The sequence below is a fragment of the Urtica dioica genome, chromosome 12 (genome assembly GCF_054948205.1).
Source record: "Urtica dioica subsp. dioica isolate 48M chromosome 12, U.dioica_male_clone48M_v1_H2, whole genome shotgun sequence".
Classification (NCBI taxonomy): Eukaryota; Viridiplantae; Streptophyta; class Magnoliopsida; order Rosales; family Urticaceae; genus Urtica; species Urtica dioica.
The window spans coordinates 5,400,779-5,417,804 of record NC_142767.1 but is presented as its reverse complement, the minus strand read 5'-3'; the positions used below and the strand labels follow the sequence as shown (position 1 = coordinate 5,417,804).

Below are 17,026 nucleotides of genomic sequence, written 5' to 3'. Positions count from 1 at the left end.
TCGGGGGTGGGTTATTGCGTCGGAAGTCTTGGCGAGGGACGTTGGTTTCACGCCGGTCCTTGCGGAAGCTTTTGCCATTCTCGGGGGTCTTCGTTTGGCGGCGGAGCTGGGGTGTAGCCGGGTTGTGGTTCTCTCGGACTGTCTTGAAGTTGTCCAAGCCGTGAAGAAGGGGACTACTCCGGCCACGGAACTCGGCACACTCCTTGAGGACATCAAGATTAGTAAGTCTCTTTTTTCTCATTTAGAGTTTATCTTTCTTCCCCGTTCTAGTAACATCGCTGCCCATAACTTGGCTCGCTATGCTCTCAAGTTTTCCTCGGCATCGTGATGGTTAGGGTATGTCCATCCATGCGCTATGAGTGATGTTATTAAAGATATGAACCGTTGTAACCACGGTATTCCTCCGCCATAAGTGAGGCTTTTTAATGAAATCTCGTCCGTGGTGCCGGCCACGTTTATTCAAAAAAAAAAAGGATGGAAAGACGTATGTAAATGATAAAAATTAAATGGCGAGGAAAGAGAGAGGAGAGAGATATATTATTTTATTTTTAATTTTTTCCACTTGAATGGCTTACATGTGTCTTTAATCCACTTGAAGGATATTGTAACCCTGAGTAATTTACCCGTAACATTTAAATAATAGGTATTAAATTTTAAAAAACGAAAACATTGAGTATTGTTTCCGCAAATAACTCTAAAATAATCATATAAAAATTTATGATTTATAAATTTGATCATAATTTTATTGTTTAAAAGAATTACATATATCAACTAAAAATAAAGTAAATAACACTAACTATAATACATCATTTTCTAAACACAATACATATTATATAAAAATACAACAAAAATGATACCAAAAAAAAAAATAGACGGAACATTTTCAAATCAATTTGTTTCCAAAAAGCATGATATAATGAAAAAAAATAGCAAGATATTTTTGTTTACTTTAATTTAGTTTGAATATCTAATGTAACGACTCGAAATTTTACAGTAAATGTTGCAATTAAGTTTCTCAAAAGGACGAGAATAAACCGAGAATGGAAATCAAGGACATTTAATGTCAACGAGGTTTTGGAATTTTTTCAAGAATTTGTGAAAGACCACGAATGTGAAAATAAATTTCAACGATCTTAAATAAATTCTATGTGAAAGAATTTAAGAGAGAAAGACGGACGCGAGGGTCCGAGGAACAACCACAACGCCGAGGAGAACCTGCGGTGGCTCGCCGAGGTTTCGCGTGAGGGCCGGGTAGGATATGAGCTTCGCCGGAGTAAATTCAAGGTAATAATCTCGGTTTTCTTCACCCCTCAACCTTGGATTTCGAAATCGGGGGTTTTTTTTTAATTTTTTAACGTGATTTTGTGACTCTGAATTTGATTTGGTGATTCTTGAATTTAATAAGTTGTGTTGAGATGAGTGGTTATTGAATTTTCGGACATTTGATTTGAAAATTTTGTTTGGTCGTGTGAAATTTGGTTTGGCCGTGTGATGTTAAGGTTCGTTAATGTTCGATGATGATTTTCGTGGTTTTGGGTTAGCTTTATGGTTTTTCAAGTTAAGTACATTTATTGACAAGTTAAAAATTTATTGACTTGTTGAACGAGTTTATAAGGATTTCACGAGTTTAACTGGAATTGTAAATTTGAGACTCGTGTACGAATTACCTATTGAAATCCAAACTCGAATTATTTTGATACTTGATTCTCGATCTTGATCCGAGCTTAGTGATAGGAAATCGGGAATTTCCTTGAATTATATTTTCGTGCTTTATTTTCGTTTGATCGAAGATCGTGGATTCCGTTGAGAATCTATTTTGATATTAATTTATCGTGATAGGACTCGAGACTGAAAATCGTTTAGATGGTTTACGGTGTAAGTGAACATCTGGATTCTCATTTTTAGTGAATGTTCAGGTTCACGGAGCGAGCGAACGTCTCGTGGACGAGCAACATAGACGTTTAATCTCGAGGTAGGTTATTATAACCATTCTCTCCTTATTTTATGGTTTGGCCTCAAGTATATATTATTTTTTAAATGAAAATGGTTGCAAACATGCCACGAAATCCATAACCGTTTTTAGAAAATGTGGAGGAACTTCAACTCGGGATATCCGATAATGAAGTTGAGAATATTTTCGATACTATACATATATCCCGTATTTACGAAAGGAAATGTTTCGTATATCCTGGATAAGCCGGTTTCACACACACACATGTTTACGGTGCGGAGAGTGCACCTTGCTCTGATCAGATGACTGCCACGGGTTAAGTTGGTAGGGCGGCACAGGAGATAGTACACGTTTAGATGTATCTAGAGACACAAATTAAATTTCTGTCATTTACATTTCTGCAAGGTAAACTTATACGTGTATGATGATTTACACGTGACAAGAATATTATCAATAACTGAGTAGGCACCATGAGATAGTTATGTAAAGTTTGTTAGTGTTTAATTATATTCAATAATCACACCCCACTTTTCCGGGCGTGACATCTAAGTTTATCTATGTACTCCAGCCTGTAATCCTTATAAAAGTTATTCGTGTTTTGATTATACTATTGTGAGATCAATATCATATTTAATATTTTTGCTAGTTAATTTGGAATCGCTGATATAGATCAACTAATATAAAATTTATAGAATTACTATTAACATAACAAATTAATTTAATTGATGGGTTGATGTGTAAATTAAAGAAAATAAGTTCTAAATATAAAAGACTATACTCCTTTATAGTTTAAAAATAAAGTGTTGATCTTGAGGTGAAACAACTGTTTAGTGAGATAAATACTATATTTATATTTAAGTATGTTCATCAAAATCACCAAATCGAACAACTCAATCATCCAAATCAAACCACTCTTTTTTAAACCGTCCCATTAAAATCCGATGAAGTTTGGATTGTAACCAACTCAAACACCAATTGTTTCGGATTGTTTTGTTTTTATAATCGTGAGATTTGGTTGAACCAAACCAATCCGATAGTGTTAATTCTCTAATTTTTTTAAGATTGCAAATGTTTTATATGTACAATTGTTAAAAACAAATATCATTTTTCTAATATTATAATTAAATAAAAATACTCAGTATTATATTTTATTATTTGCAACTATATGAAAATTTGGTAATTAAAAATATGCGTAATTTTTATTTTAATACGTAAATTTTCTAAAGGTAAATAAATTTTTTATTTTATTTGACAAAACGTTCTAGATCATAATATATATATATATATATATATATATATATATATTTGATTTTCATTCGAGTTATAGAGTCCTTTGTCGAGAATTATAATCCGAAAAAACCAACCCAAACTAACCCGATTATTTTCGGGTTGGTTTGATTTGGTTTTACCTCAATCGGGCTGGTTTGAGTTTTAAAAGTAAGAAATTAGTTGTAGCAGTTCAGGTTGATAATACATGAAAAAACCGACTAATCCAACTCGATTACACCCCTATATTTAAGTATAAAATTGATACTATAACAGTGTTTTGGGTTGTAGTTTGTCTAAAATATTGCATCAAAGTGTTTATTGTTTTTTTTTTTCTACATATAAATGACACCCAAGTCAAAAAGATAAAGCCAAACTAAATATTCACTTTCTGTGATGCTTTTAAATTATTTAATCTCCAAAATTAGACTAAAACTTTAACGAATTTCCCAATAAAATAGTAATTGATGATCTGCTATATATCAGTAAATTCTAAAATTTAAAATTTTGATCAAAAACCCTTTTTTCGTATTTTAGTAATTTTTTCAGGACATCTCGAATATCCGACGTACCTGAACTTACTTTTGTTATGGTAAAAATTAGTTCAAGTGAAAACATAATCACGAAATCAATAAAGTATAATCAATGACACTGTTGAGATTTTGTTGAAAAATTGATTTTGTTATGTTTTTTTAAGTATAAGCTAACCATTTCATCATATGGTCACACACAATTGACTATTATTTGCTTAAGATAAGACTGAATAATTCATGAAATAATTTATCTCTAACACCCAGCATGTTGTGGGGTCTTTTTTAAAAGTCCATTAAGAAAATAGTCAACTTAAACGTTTGACATTACTAAATAATCAACGTTTGATAAATCTTAAATAAATAGCCATTTTCAGACCTAAATCTTAATTAAATAGCCAACGGTATACCAAAATAGCCATTTACGTAAGCTTTACGTCTGAAAGTGGCTATTTATTAAAGATTATTTTCCTAATTTTTTGCTTTTTTAATACTCATACCTTAACTTGGATTTGAAATCTATAAATAGGCAACATAGTAGAGGTAGATATATCCGCACTATAACATCACTAGTCTCTTCTTGGTAAAATTTATATAAACACCTGTTTTGCTTTTGTCTTTAGGAAAAAAGATGGGTTCTAAGGTGTTCCTTCTTTCTGTGGGTCTTTTACTTGCCATCGTTCTTGCCATCTCTTCTGAGGTGGCAGCTAGAAGCCTTGATGAGGTTTCCGCTGAAACGAAATGTACGTCTGGTTCCTATATCCTCGGTTCAAACCTTATTCTTCTATTATTTTATCAAGGACAAGCTTTATAATATATGTGCTACATATCTGTTTAATGTTGTATTTATAGTCTACTTAATAACATTTGCATTAACCCTAATCATTTGTTATTGTGTCTAACGTTATATTTAATCGAGTAACTTGACTGCGTGACCTATTAATGACATAGAGTCGGTCTTCAAATTTTTCAACCTAGGAAGGTGAATTAGAAATTATTATTGTAGGCGCCATAATAATATACGTAAAGCCCTATTAGTATGAAAAAGAAAGATATGCTCTACTATAAACATCAAAACATAACGACACATGTCCATGAATTAATTTATGTTTGAAAGAAGTGTTGTCAAATAAGCATTATTTATTTTTAAGCATATAGGACACGAATAAGTTGCTTTTAAACAAATTCACAAAACCTTTGCTATTTTATAAACACGGGTCACGTACTAGGCTACTGGCCACCATGATCCGTTTATTGACTCTCATCTCACACACACACACATATATATATATATATATATATATATACACACACACACACTCATATCATAGGATTACTGTCCACTTTTTCCAATATCCAAGTAGTAATTAACTATTCACGACGGTCGTGACTCAATGACCAAATCAATTGGGAAATGATTGAACTTACGATGTGAAATTCTTTGACAGGTCCTCTCAAAAAATTATTCGGCTCTTGTATCATGTTAACTAAATATATACATATCAAAAATAATTAACTAACTCCGTGACCATACTAATTCCTTGTCATTTTTCCGAAGAGAAATCCTTAAGCATAATAAACACTGAAACCACATAACCATTTCACTAGCTAAGTGATAGCTGTTGCAGTTGATGCCGCCGGCAAAGAGTCGAGCATTGACGATGCATACAAAGGAGGCGGCGGCACAGGCCGCGGCAGCTACGGACGTGGCGGCAGCGGAGGCGGCGGACACGGCGGCAGCGGAGGCGGCGGACACGGCGGCAGCGGAGGCGGCGGACATGGGGGCAGCGGAAGCGGTGGCCGTGGAGGCAAAGGGCACGGGAAATGCTACCACGGGTGTGGCGGTGGCTATGCCGGAGAGGCCGCTGAGGTTCAGGCTCATGCCAAACCCCAGAACTAATCAACACACGTCATCAACGCCTAAGATGTGGAACTTAGGCGTGTGCTTGTGGAATAATAATCATGTAATGGTAATATAAGCATGAACGATGTGATAAGATCTCATGAGTTATGATCAGATTACTGATACATATATATGCATAGTGGTCTAATTTATGAATCATTCCTGCGCTGTAATTCTCTTCCTTTGCTTTGCTTGATCAGTAAGTTTTTAGTTGTGTACTGCTTTGGCTGCCTGTAGCCAATACGGTATGGAATGATTACATACTAAAAATAATAATAAGAAAAACATCGTTTCCATCGTTGAATTTATCATTTTTTCTTTCTTTTCTTTTTTAATGCATATTATGAAAATTTGTAGCACTAAAAATCGTGGAGCTTGGAACGCCAAATGTTTAGCAAGGCCAGTCTTGTCTGGGAGGAGATATTTGCGAGAGGGCGAGGGTTGTGAATAATTTAAAAAAAAAACAATTGATATTGCCTAATTTAGTAGTGTATGGTTTAGATTTTGAGAAGATGTTTGTTGTCTTGGCTCGTGACCAAGACTGGTCAGTAAATGACACATATCAGGCCTGTCATTCTTGATCGGATAAGGTTTCTGTCCTCTAAGGATTCAAATAATAAATTAATCAATATCATAAATATTCTACATGTCGGCGTGGCATAAGCATAACAAATATCTTCCGAGTTAAAAAAAAAAATGATAAAAATAAGTTTGCTTGGCATTTTTTTTTATTTTAAGGCAATTTTGCTGCGGTGGGATTGAACCCACGACCTCCACACGGGGGTGGGGTGGAAAGTTTGCTTGGCATTTATTGGTAGATTTATCGTTCAACATTCAATCACAATAAATCTATACTAGTAGATAAAGAAAAAATGGGAAATAGTAAATTTGTTATTAATTTTCTCTCTCACATTCAATCACAATCACAATAAGGAAAAATAAATGGTAAAATAGATTAAAAAACAACACTCTCTCTCAAAATTTACCAGTAGATTTGTTCAAATTTTAATGAAAAATGGGATAGACGTGTCAATTTCTCAACGAGAGAAAGAGTTCGCGTGGGTGGAGAGAGAGGGGTGTGTGGTTGTATCATATTTGTCATTATATGTACCCAAAGTGGAAATAAATAATAAGAGAGATTTGTGGGTCCTGAATTAAAGTTTCCAAAGATATGAAAAGCATTATACAAGAGAGAGATGTACGAAAAATACTATATAGTTTTTTATTTTTCTTTTCTTTTTCTTACTTTTTAAATATGAAGTTGACAAACGGAAATGTTACCGCAATTTTCCAGCGACTAATGTAAGACTAAGTACAGTAGGTGTCGAGTATTAATGACAATCGAGTAGGATATGTCTCTATAATTATTGGCAATCTACTAAAAGAAATAAAAATAATTGAAAGTGCTATATAATAAGATAATGAAGAGATTTTTTTAATCTACTAGATAAATCCCTTCGATTGCTTAAGTGGAGAGTTTTAAAGATCATGGGGAGCACTACTACAAATAAACTTTACACGACATAATTTGCATGACAATTCTCAAAAAATTATCGTGCAAACTACTTCGCCACGGAGAAAATTATTCTGACCTGTGAAAATTATCACAGCTTACACGACAATTTTTCTTTTGTGTCATGCAATGTGAAAATTTTAACTGCACAATAGTTTTTTAACTGTCGTATAAACTGTTGAGTAATGTTCAGATTGCACGACAATTTTAAATTGTCGTGCAATTCAATATTTTTACTAATGGTGATTATCAGGCTCATGACTTGACGATATTAATTTTCTTTGTATCCAGTCAGAGTCGAGTCAACACTAGTGAGCCATTCGTGGTTCAACCCAGGGTCGGATCATGAGGCTTCACGGATATTGGTGTCTTCACATGCAGGAGTTGCTTCAGTTCAATCTTTGATAAGGAAATAAACGTAAGCTAGAGGGGCGTGGAATGTTTCCCTTCTTCGCGCTCAATGACGTTCAAGATTAGTATTGGTGTAATGTCAAACGTTGAGGAGAAAACGTTCTCTTTAGCCCGAGAGCGTAGGGAGTTTTAGAGAGTAAATATGGATGCTCCCAGGTTAAGAATGACTTACATAATAAAGAGAGGGAGCCCATATTTATAGACATGTGGACTCAAGACCATGTTTCGCATAATTTCTGAGGGCCTTGGACAAGACCTGTTTGGGAGGAATCACGCAGGGGTCTCGAGGTCTCGCCGTGGGTGGGCGAGGCTTGAAGGAGTGCCGCCCATGTAAAGGCGATTCTCTCTGTTGGGCAACAATACCTATTTGATAGGTGATGTCTGCTAGATGCTAGCCTCTCCATTAGTCAGCGAGGACTTAGGCCACGAAGCATGGCCTTGTCCTCTGTGGGACTCGCGAGGCCTGCTCTTGGGCTTGGCCACTGCGAGGTTTACAACACCTACCTCTGAGGGTTCACTACAAGAAATAACACATTTAGCGACGACACTATTAGCGACGATTTAGTCGTCGCTAAAATATCGTCGCTAATAACCCTTTTAGCGACGATATTATCGTCGCTAATTCTTTGGTGCGAGAAATACTAAAGTTTGGCGGCAAAGATAATTAGCGACGACTTTATCGTCGCTAATTCTTTTTTGTCGTCGCTAAGTTCGCGGGAAAATAATTAGCGACGATAAATTAGTCGCTAATTATTTCAAAATACATTTAGCGACGATATTTTCGTCGCTAATAACGTTGAATTAATTTCGAATTTTAAAGAGGGAAAAATCCCTCCAATGTAATTAAGACGAAAACATTTAGCGACGATAAAATCGTCGCTAAAGATTGTTTTATCGTCGCTATACAATTAGCGACGAAATAATCGTCGCTAAATGTTATCAAATTTTGACGAATTTTAAAGAGGGAAAAATCCCTCCCATTAAATTAAAACGAAATGATTTAGCGACGATAAAATCGTCGCTAAATGTATGAAATTTACTAATAGCGACGATTTTATCGTCGCTAAATGTCTGGTTAACGTAAGTTCATTTAGCGACGAACTGAAATCATTTAGCGACGAAAAAATCGTCGGTAAATGTCTTTAAATACCAGAAACGCGACCCAGCTTCCCCATTCGCTCAGAAACCCTAACTTCCATTTCTCTCTCTACTTTCTCCCTCCTCCGCTGTGTGCCTCGTCCGCCGTGTGCCGCCGACGCTCCTCCGCCGTGTGCCTCGCCGGTAAGTCTCTCTCCTCACTACTTCTCTCTCTCTCTCCTCACATCTCTCTCCTAAAGTCTCTCTCTCTCCCATTACAGCTCATCCTCCGCCGCTCCTCCGCCGCTCCGCCGCCGACGCCGACGCCGCTCCACCACCGACGCCGACGCCGCTCCCCTTCTCTGGCCGCGCGCGCTCTTCTTCTTTTTGTCCAATCGGTAAGTTTTTTTTTTTAAAACTATATATATATATATATATATATATATATATATATTAGTTAGTTATAGGATTAATATATATTAGTTATAAATTTATGTATATATTAGTTATATATTAGTTGTATATGATTAATATATATAGGATTATAAACTTTAGTTATAAATTTATTTAAATTAGTTATAGGATTATAAACTTTAGTTATATATTTGTTATAAATTAGTTATAAATGAATTATATAATTTTAGTTATAAATGTTTGTTATATATTTTTTAGTTATAATTTTAGTTATAAATGAATTATATAAGTATAAATTAGTTATAAACTTTAGTTATATATTTGTTATAAATTAGTTATAAATGAATTATATAATTTTAGTTATAAATGTTTGTTATATATTTTTTAGTTATAATTTTAGTTATAAATGAATTATATAAGTATAAATTAGTTATAAACTTTAGTTATATATTTGTTATAAATTAGTTATAAATGAATTATATAATTTTAGTTATAAATGTTTGTTATATATTTTTTAGTTATAATTTTAGTTATAAATGAATTATATAAGTATAAATTAGTTATAAATGAATTATATATTTTTAGTTTATAAATTTGTTATAATTTATATTTTTAGAATTATATTTGTTATACCAAATATAAATTTTATAAATTATAAATGAATTATAAATATTTGATATAAATTTAATAAATTATAAATGAATTATATATTTGTTATAAATTTTATATTTGGTAAAATTATGTAAAAACAATTAGTTAGTTTATGTAAATTAAATGGAATTGTATTTAATTGTTGTTAGAAATGATTAAAAATGTGATGGATTATGAATTTTAATAATCGAACCACTGAGGTTGGATTTATTGTTAGTTTTAGGATGTTTCTATGCAGGTTTTAAAGTTAAAGACTTGATGACGGGTTGTTAAGTTTATAGGGGAGGTTCTGTCGAAATTTCGGTAGGATCGATCGTGAAATTATAAAATAAAATCCGAAAACTACTAAATTTTGAAATGTTCAATCTATAGGTAAAATGAGTTATCCAAATAGGAATTGGATAATCGAGGACCAACGTTTAAGCGTTGAGTTTGTGGCTGGCATGACAGAGTTCATGGCAATGGCCCGACAACACGTAAATGTCGAAGGACGAGTTAAGTGTCCATGCAAGAGGTGTAACAACGTGTTGATGCAAAAAATTCCTGATATAGTGAATCATCTCTTTATCAGAGGATTTAAGAGGAATTACACGAGGTGGAACTTTCACGGGGAGGAAGAAGATGACGTAATGCAGTATCAGACGGAGTACAGAGGATGAGGGATGTTTGATGCTGTACACGATATCTTAGATCACAACGACGTAGACGGTGACGATGACAGTATTGACCCGAATGCAGAATACCAGAGTGGACAGTTCGATGACCTTTTCAGCGACCTGAACACAGAATTATGGCCGGGTTGTACGGAGTATTCGTCACTCTCATTTGTTGTCACGTTGATGCATTTGAAAGTGATGAACAAGTGGACGAATAAGTCGTTTGATCAGCTTCTGAAAGTACTGAAAAAATCTCATCCGATCGACAACACGATTCCAGAGTCACATTATGAAGCAAAGGCGAAATTGCGTCGATTTGGTATGGGTTACGAGTCGATTCACGTTTGCAAACACGATTGCGCGTTGTTTTGGAAGGACAACGCCAATCTAGACGAGTGTCCAGTTTGTAATGAGAGTCGGTGGCTGATGAAAGACGGTGGAAAAAAAGTAGCGCATAAAGTGTTGCGCTACTTTCCACTGAAAGATCGACTTAAGCGACTGTACGCGAGTCGGCACACAGCTCTAGAGATGCAGTGGCACGAGAATGAACGCATTAAAGAGGATGGTGTACTGCGACATCCTGCTGACGAAGCAACGTGGAAGGAGATCGACCGAAAATATCCCATGTTTGTGGCAGAACCGAGGAACGTCCGGCTTGGACTTGCCGCCGATGGTTTCAACCCATTTGGTGACATGAGTTTATCGTACAGTATGTGGCCGGTAGTCTTGACTGCGTACAATTTACCGCCGTGGTTGTGCATGAAAACATCGTACTTGATGTTAACATTGCTTATACCAGGTCGTAGTGCGCCGGGTAAAGACATGGATGTTTTCTTACGACCGCTGATTGATGAGCTGAAGGAATTGTGGGAAACCGATGTTGTGTTGAGAGATGGTTCGACCGGTGAGCTATTCAGGTTGTTTTCCAGCGAGAAGTAGTTTGTCGGGATGGAGTGGTCAAGGGTACCTTGCTTGTCCGACCTGTAACAACGACACACCATCTTTCAAGGCTCGAAACAAGATTGTTTACTGCGATCATCGTCGATTCTTGCCGTTGTTACACCCGATGAGGAAGAGCAAACTGTACAAGGTACGAAATGAGAAACGACCACCACCAGTGAGAAAATCAGCGAGCGATATACTTCGACAATTGCGATTAGTGGGAGATGCAACCCCGGGGAAGCACCCTGACTTCGGCGGGAAGAAACGAAAGCGCGATGCGAGTGAGCTGAATTGGACAAAGAAAAGTATTTTCTTCGAGTTGCCGTATTGGTCGAGTCTTACGCTGAAGCATAACCTCGATGTAATGCATATAGAAAAGAATGTATGCGACAATCTTCTGGGTACCTTGCTGAACATCGAGGGGAAGACGAAAGACACAGATAAGGCGCGGTTGACTTTGGCGGACTGGAACATAAGGCACGAGCTTCATTTGTACCAAGAAGGAGATAGATGGATGAAACCGCCTTCGTCATACAGTCTGACACCTTCAGAACGGAAGCGGTTTACTGAGTTCTTGAGATCTGTCAGATTTCCCGATGGTTTTGCGGGGAATTTGAAGAAGAATGTTACCGCGGATGGGAGGTTGACGGGTTTGAAGTCTCACGATTGTCACGTGATTATGCAGCGCCTATTGGCTCCTGCTATTCGTCCTTTTTCTGGATCGAACAATTCGAGATGCCATAATAGAGCTATGCAACTTCTTCAGACTTATTTGCTCTAGAACGCTGGTAATTTCAGACATTGAGAAGGCGCAAGAGGATGTGAAGCTTATATTGTGTAAGTTGGAACGAATTTTCCCGCCTGATTTCTTCACAATCATGGTTCATTTGGTAATGCATCTACCGGAGGAGGCAATTAACGGAGGTCCAGTTCATATGCGGTGGATGTACCCATTTGAGAGATACCTTGGAACGCTCAAGAACTTTGTGCGTAATCGAGCTAGACCAGAGGGTTCAATTGCCGAAGCCTATGTTGTAGATGAAGCATTGACATTCTGCTCAAGGTATCTAGAAGGCGTTGAGAATCGTTTCAACATGCCCCAACGAACAGACGTCGCGTCTAACTTCGAAGGTGTCGAACGGGAGTTATCGGTGTTTCAGTCATCAAGTTGTCGGCCTTACGGGAAGATGACCACGATACGCTTAGATGAGAATATACGATTGCTCGCTGAGTGGTACATTTTACGAAATTGTCCCGAAATTGACGATTTCATGAGGTAAATGAGTGAAATAAATGAACTTGAATTATATTTATACGAAGTGATGTATTAAATGAACATGAATTTTATTTCAGTGAACACATAAATCTCATGGAATTAGAAGGTCGGCCAGATGTTGAAGAAGCGCATCGACTTGAGTTCCCAAAGTGGTTTTGGGAAAAGGTATTTCACTACCAAACTCAAAGAATATGAGATAATTAATAACCGACTCGTTAATGGTTGTATGTAGGTATTTCGCATGAGCCAAGACGGATTATCCGTTACCTCCGAATTATATGCATTGGCATTGGGACCACATTTCGCACCACAGACGTATCCGTGTTGTGTAGTGAACGGGGTTAAATTTATCTCCCGTCAACGTGATAGCAGAAGAACGACTCAGAATAGCGGGGTATGTGTACCAAGTGAAGGAGGTCACGACTTCTACGGTCAAGTAGAAAACGTCATTGTCTTGACGTATCAGAACAATTGTCGCGTCGTCTTATTTCAATGTTGTTGGTTCGGTGATCAAGATCCGAGGAAAAGGACACGCAACGACAATAACTTGACAAGTGTGTATGTGGCAAAAGAATGGTACAAAGACGAGCCATTTATTTTGGCAACTCAAGCGAAACAAGTTTTCTACTTGGAAGATAACTTGAATGGTCCTGATTGGCGAATCGTCGAAGAGTGTAATCATCAAAATGTGTGGGATCTTCCTGATATTGACCTCATTCTTGGTCAATCTTCGTCTTCAGTTCAGTTGTCAGTAGAACCGTTAGATTTAGATTCACTGTCAACGCGTTCAGTCTGCGATACCAGAGCCCGTGAGCAACGACGCAGTGAACTTGTTGGAAAATATTGAAGAAGAAGAGTTTATCGATGATGAAGAAACTGAGGACGAAGATTTGATGGAAGAAGATGATTTGTCAGACGACGATGATTGATAGTATATAACGTTTTTCATTTACTTACTAAATTAACTGATTTAAATCATTAAGAATGCATAACTAAATAATTTTTTTTTTGAATTTCAGATGGCTGCGGCTACAGGAGCTGGAGGCAGCGGAGGCGGGGATGACTTCTTAGCCCGTCTCCCGAATTATTGCCAGTCGGCGCCCGTACGTGATGGCGTCGAAGAAGAAGACGAGGATATCGAACCGGCCGTGCGTGGGCCGACGGTCGGGCTTCGATCTGAGCGTGCACGGCGCCCCGGGGTGAAGGAAGTCGTCGTTTATAACGAGGACTTTCAGTCGTTCTTGCAGCCAGAGCGCGAGATGGATCCGGATCTCGCGACGTTCGCGAACACGCTCGGGTTGGTCGTCCGAGACAAGATCTCGCCTACAGTCCCAAGGTGGACGAATGCGAACGTGGGGCCGGCGAAGGAGGCCGAGATCCGAGCAGCGATTCGAGACAAGTACGACATTCGAGTCGATGGTGATGCAACCGGGAAGAAGAAGGCGATTGTCGATGCGGCAATCATTCGAGACGCGAAGACTCGTCTTCGCGATTGGAGGCATACATTGCGGTCGTGGTTCGACATCGACTGCAAGAGCAGCGTACAGGTGGCGCGGTCGCTGAAACCGAAGACCGTTAAGCTCGACACCGAATGGGAGACGCTGATACAACGATATACGAGCGATGAATTTAAAGTAATATCGAATCATTTACGTTACTCGAATGTTTATTAAACGATTTGTTATTTACGTGTACGTTTACTTATATTACAACAGGCTATACAAGCGAAGAATAAGGCGAATCGCGCGAAGAAGAAGACGAAGACTCGACAGGGGACGATTGGGTTCTCGACCCACCGCATGAAAAACGTAAGTTTTATGTTTATATGATACATCAAATCGTTAAAATTATCTAACACTTGAAGTTTTGTTTACATGCAGAAGAGCGTCGAAACAGGCGCATTCGAGAGCTTGTTTGCGAACTACAAGCGCCAACATCAGTCCGACAAGTCTGAATGGCTGACTCCTGAAGCCTCCGCACGTTATGTAAGTTTACATTTATTTTTCTTCTTTTTCGATTAATATATACTAACTAGTTAATTATATCAGGATCGACTGGTCGCTAGGTTCAACACGTTGCGAGCGGAGGCTGAGCACCAAGGAGCGGACGTTGATATTTCCGTTCTAGAGCAGCAGGCGATCCGCGATATTATGGGTTCGCGGACTGATCACTTGACCGGCGTCGGACGTTTGGTGCCACAAGGAGCACGGATGGCGGCTGAAGTCGCCGAAGTCTACGGTTCGGAGGCTGGGACGTCGCAACCAGGATATGTCTCGCAGGAGGTGTTGGCATCGACCCTCGCCGCGTTCGCCGAGACAATACAGAGTCAGGTGCCCGGCCTCAACCTTAGCTCGTTCATGTCCCAATTTCCGTAGAGTTCGCAGCAGGCTCTGTCATCCCACAGCCAGCAGACTCCGATGGCCGGCGTCCACACTCCGACGCCCGACGTCCGCACTCCGACGGGCGGCCAGCAGAGGACTCCCGACGCCAGCCAGCAGACGACGCCCGGCGGACCAAGTCAGTCTACTCCGACGCCGCAGCCTGCAGAACTTCAGCGCCAGCAGAAGAGCGTTTCTCGTCGAGGAGGGGGAAAACGAGTGGCGGGACGACAAAGCAAACGTCGCGACTAGTGGTTTATTAGTTGTTTTGTGTATTTATTATTTACATATTTCTCGATAACCGAAAACGTACGTAACCGGATTTTATATAGTTGTTGATTTGGATAATATAATTTAGTTTTTATTTGATTTTTCATTTTAGAATTTCACAACCAAAAAACCGTAAAAAATAAATAATTAACGACGAAAAAAAAAATTATAATAATAATAATTAGCGACGATAAAATCGTCGCTAAATATTATTCACACAACGTTTTAGCGACGACTTTGTCGTCGCTAATTGGCGCGGGAAAAATTCCCGCGTGAATTAGCGACGACAAAGTCGTCGCTAAAACTCTGTTTCACAACGAAAATAACTTCTCGTCACAACATTTAGCGACGACTTTGTCGTCGCTAATTGACGCGGGATTTTTTCCCGCGGTAATTAGCGACGAAAAAGTCGTCGCTAATTGTCTGTTTCAAAATGAAAAAAAACTTCTCGTCACAACATTTACGGACGATTTTATCGTCGCTAATATCGTCGCTAAATATTTACCGACGACTAAATCGTCGCTAAATATATTTAGGCACGGCGAATTAGCGACGATTTTTATCGTCGCTAATATCGTCGCTAAATACATTTAGCGACGAGTTTAGGGTTATTACCGACGAAAAAAATCGTCGGTAAATGTTATAAATGTTGTAGTGGTTGGGGTTCACTTGTAGCTCGCGATACCTGCCCTTTGGGCATGGTCTCGCCTGCGGCACGTGAGACCTGCATGACGAGGCTAGGTCTCATCTTTTCCCGATGGAACGTATCTGGGTTATGCCTAAAATTGGTAAGAGAGACTGGCTTTACGACAGTCATGAATGATTCCATTCCTCAGACTTCGTCGCATATTTTCCTTTTCAGAGAGGCGGGTTTTTACCATATAAACATTAATCCCCCAGCCTCAGGGAGTCTTTGATTGCCCTGAAGTTCGCTTGAGACGATTACGCCGCCACCCAGCCTCAGATTTTCGACACTTTCTTTTACAGGTGAGCCCAAAAGCTTTTTTCTTTCTCTTGTTGTGGTGGCAGGAAATTTTATAGGAAAGTCCCTTCTTTTCCTTGCCAATATCCCTCTTCTTTTTCTTCCTCTTCTTCCACCTCCTTTTTTTAGACACCTCCGAATTCATGGACATCGACCACGTGTTCGACGGTTGGTGTGAGAGTCCTGATCAGCATCCTATTAGGTCTCCTTCATTCGACGATGTGTTTTATTTACCGATATGATGAAGGAGTACCAGAGCCCTCCAAGACAATGAAGATTGCAGAGGAGGTCCTTGCTAGGGCGTGGGTCGATGACCCCTCGTTGGGAGTTTCCACCACAGACAGCGCCAAGGGGTCGACAGAGCACGGTGACTCCTCCCCTCGCGCACTATCAGAATTGCACACAGAGAGATTCAGCCGTTGCGAGCAAACGGATGGTGTGCGACCACATGATATGAGGCGGAATGGACCGGCGACACCGCTTGTGGTGTCGGCTGTGTCAGGAATGGCACGGAGGTAGTCCTTCGACCCTATGTGAATCGGGAGGCGCAGACTAGGTTAGGAGGATCTTGATCCGCATGACCCAAGGTCACGGGCGAGACCTTGGGCCTTGGTGGAACCCACGACCCGCAAGACCCGAGGGGGAGCCCTAAGATCGAGGCTTGCCGGTGTCGAAGGAAGTATCATCGTGCGAACCCCCAGGCCCGAGCTCGATTAACATGGCTTTTCACAATGACCCCGTAAGTCGGGGTGAAGGTGCGAGTGACCCCCTGGGTCAGAGCGACAAGGGGTTGAGCGGAGACCACC

General features: G+C 39.0%; 2 protein-coding genes across 3 annotated transcripts; both read left to right on the top strand.

Annotated features, from left to right (window-relative positions):
* Positions 1–4,280: 4,280 nt before the first annotated feature.
* Positions 4,281–5,954, top strand: LOC149378761 (uncharacterized). 2 transcript variants are annotated; one of them, XM_089602434.1, is made up of 2 exons: positions 4,281–4,490; positions 5,376–5,954. In XM_089602434.1, exons 1-2 carry the CDS (start codon positions 4,379–4,381, stop codon positions 5,645–5,647), a joined length of 384 nt encoding a protein of 127 aa, XP_089458560.1. In that variant the 5' UTR covers positions 4,281–4,378; the 3' UTR covers positions 5,648–5,954. The 2 variants fall into 2 exon arrangements, with proteins under 2 accessions (XP_089458560.1, XP_089458559.1); XM_089602433.1 differs by having other exon boundaries at positions 5,367–5,954.
* Positions 5,955–8,006: 2,052 nt separating this feature from the next.
* LOC149378760 (uncharacterized) lies at positions 8,007–16,462 on the top strand. The gene is made up of 5 exons (XM_089603848.1): positions 8,007–8,063; positions 14,306–14,398; positions 14,471–14,575; positions 14,639–14,828; positions 16,350–16,462. The coding sequence occupies exons 1-5, from the start codon at positions 8,007–8,009 to the stop codon at positions 16,460–16,462; spliced, it is 558 nt and encodes a 185-aa protein (XP_089459974.1).
* The last annotated feature ends 564 nt before the right edge of the window (positions 16,463–17,026 follow it).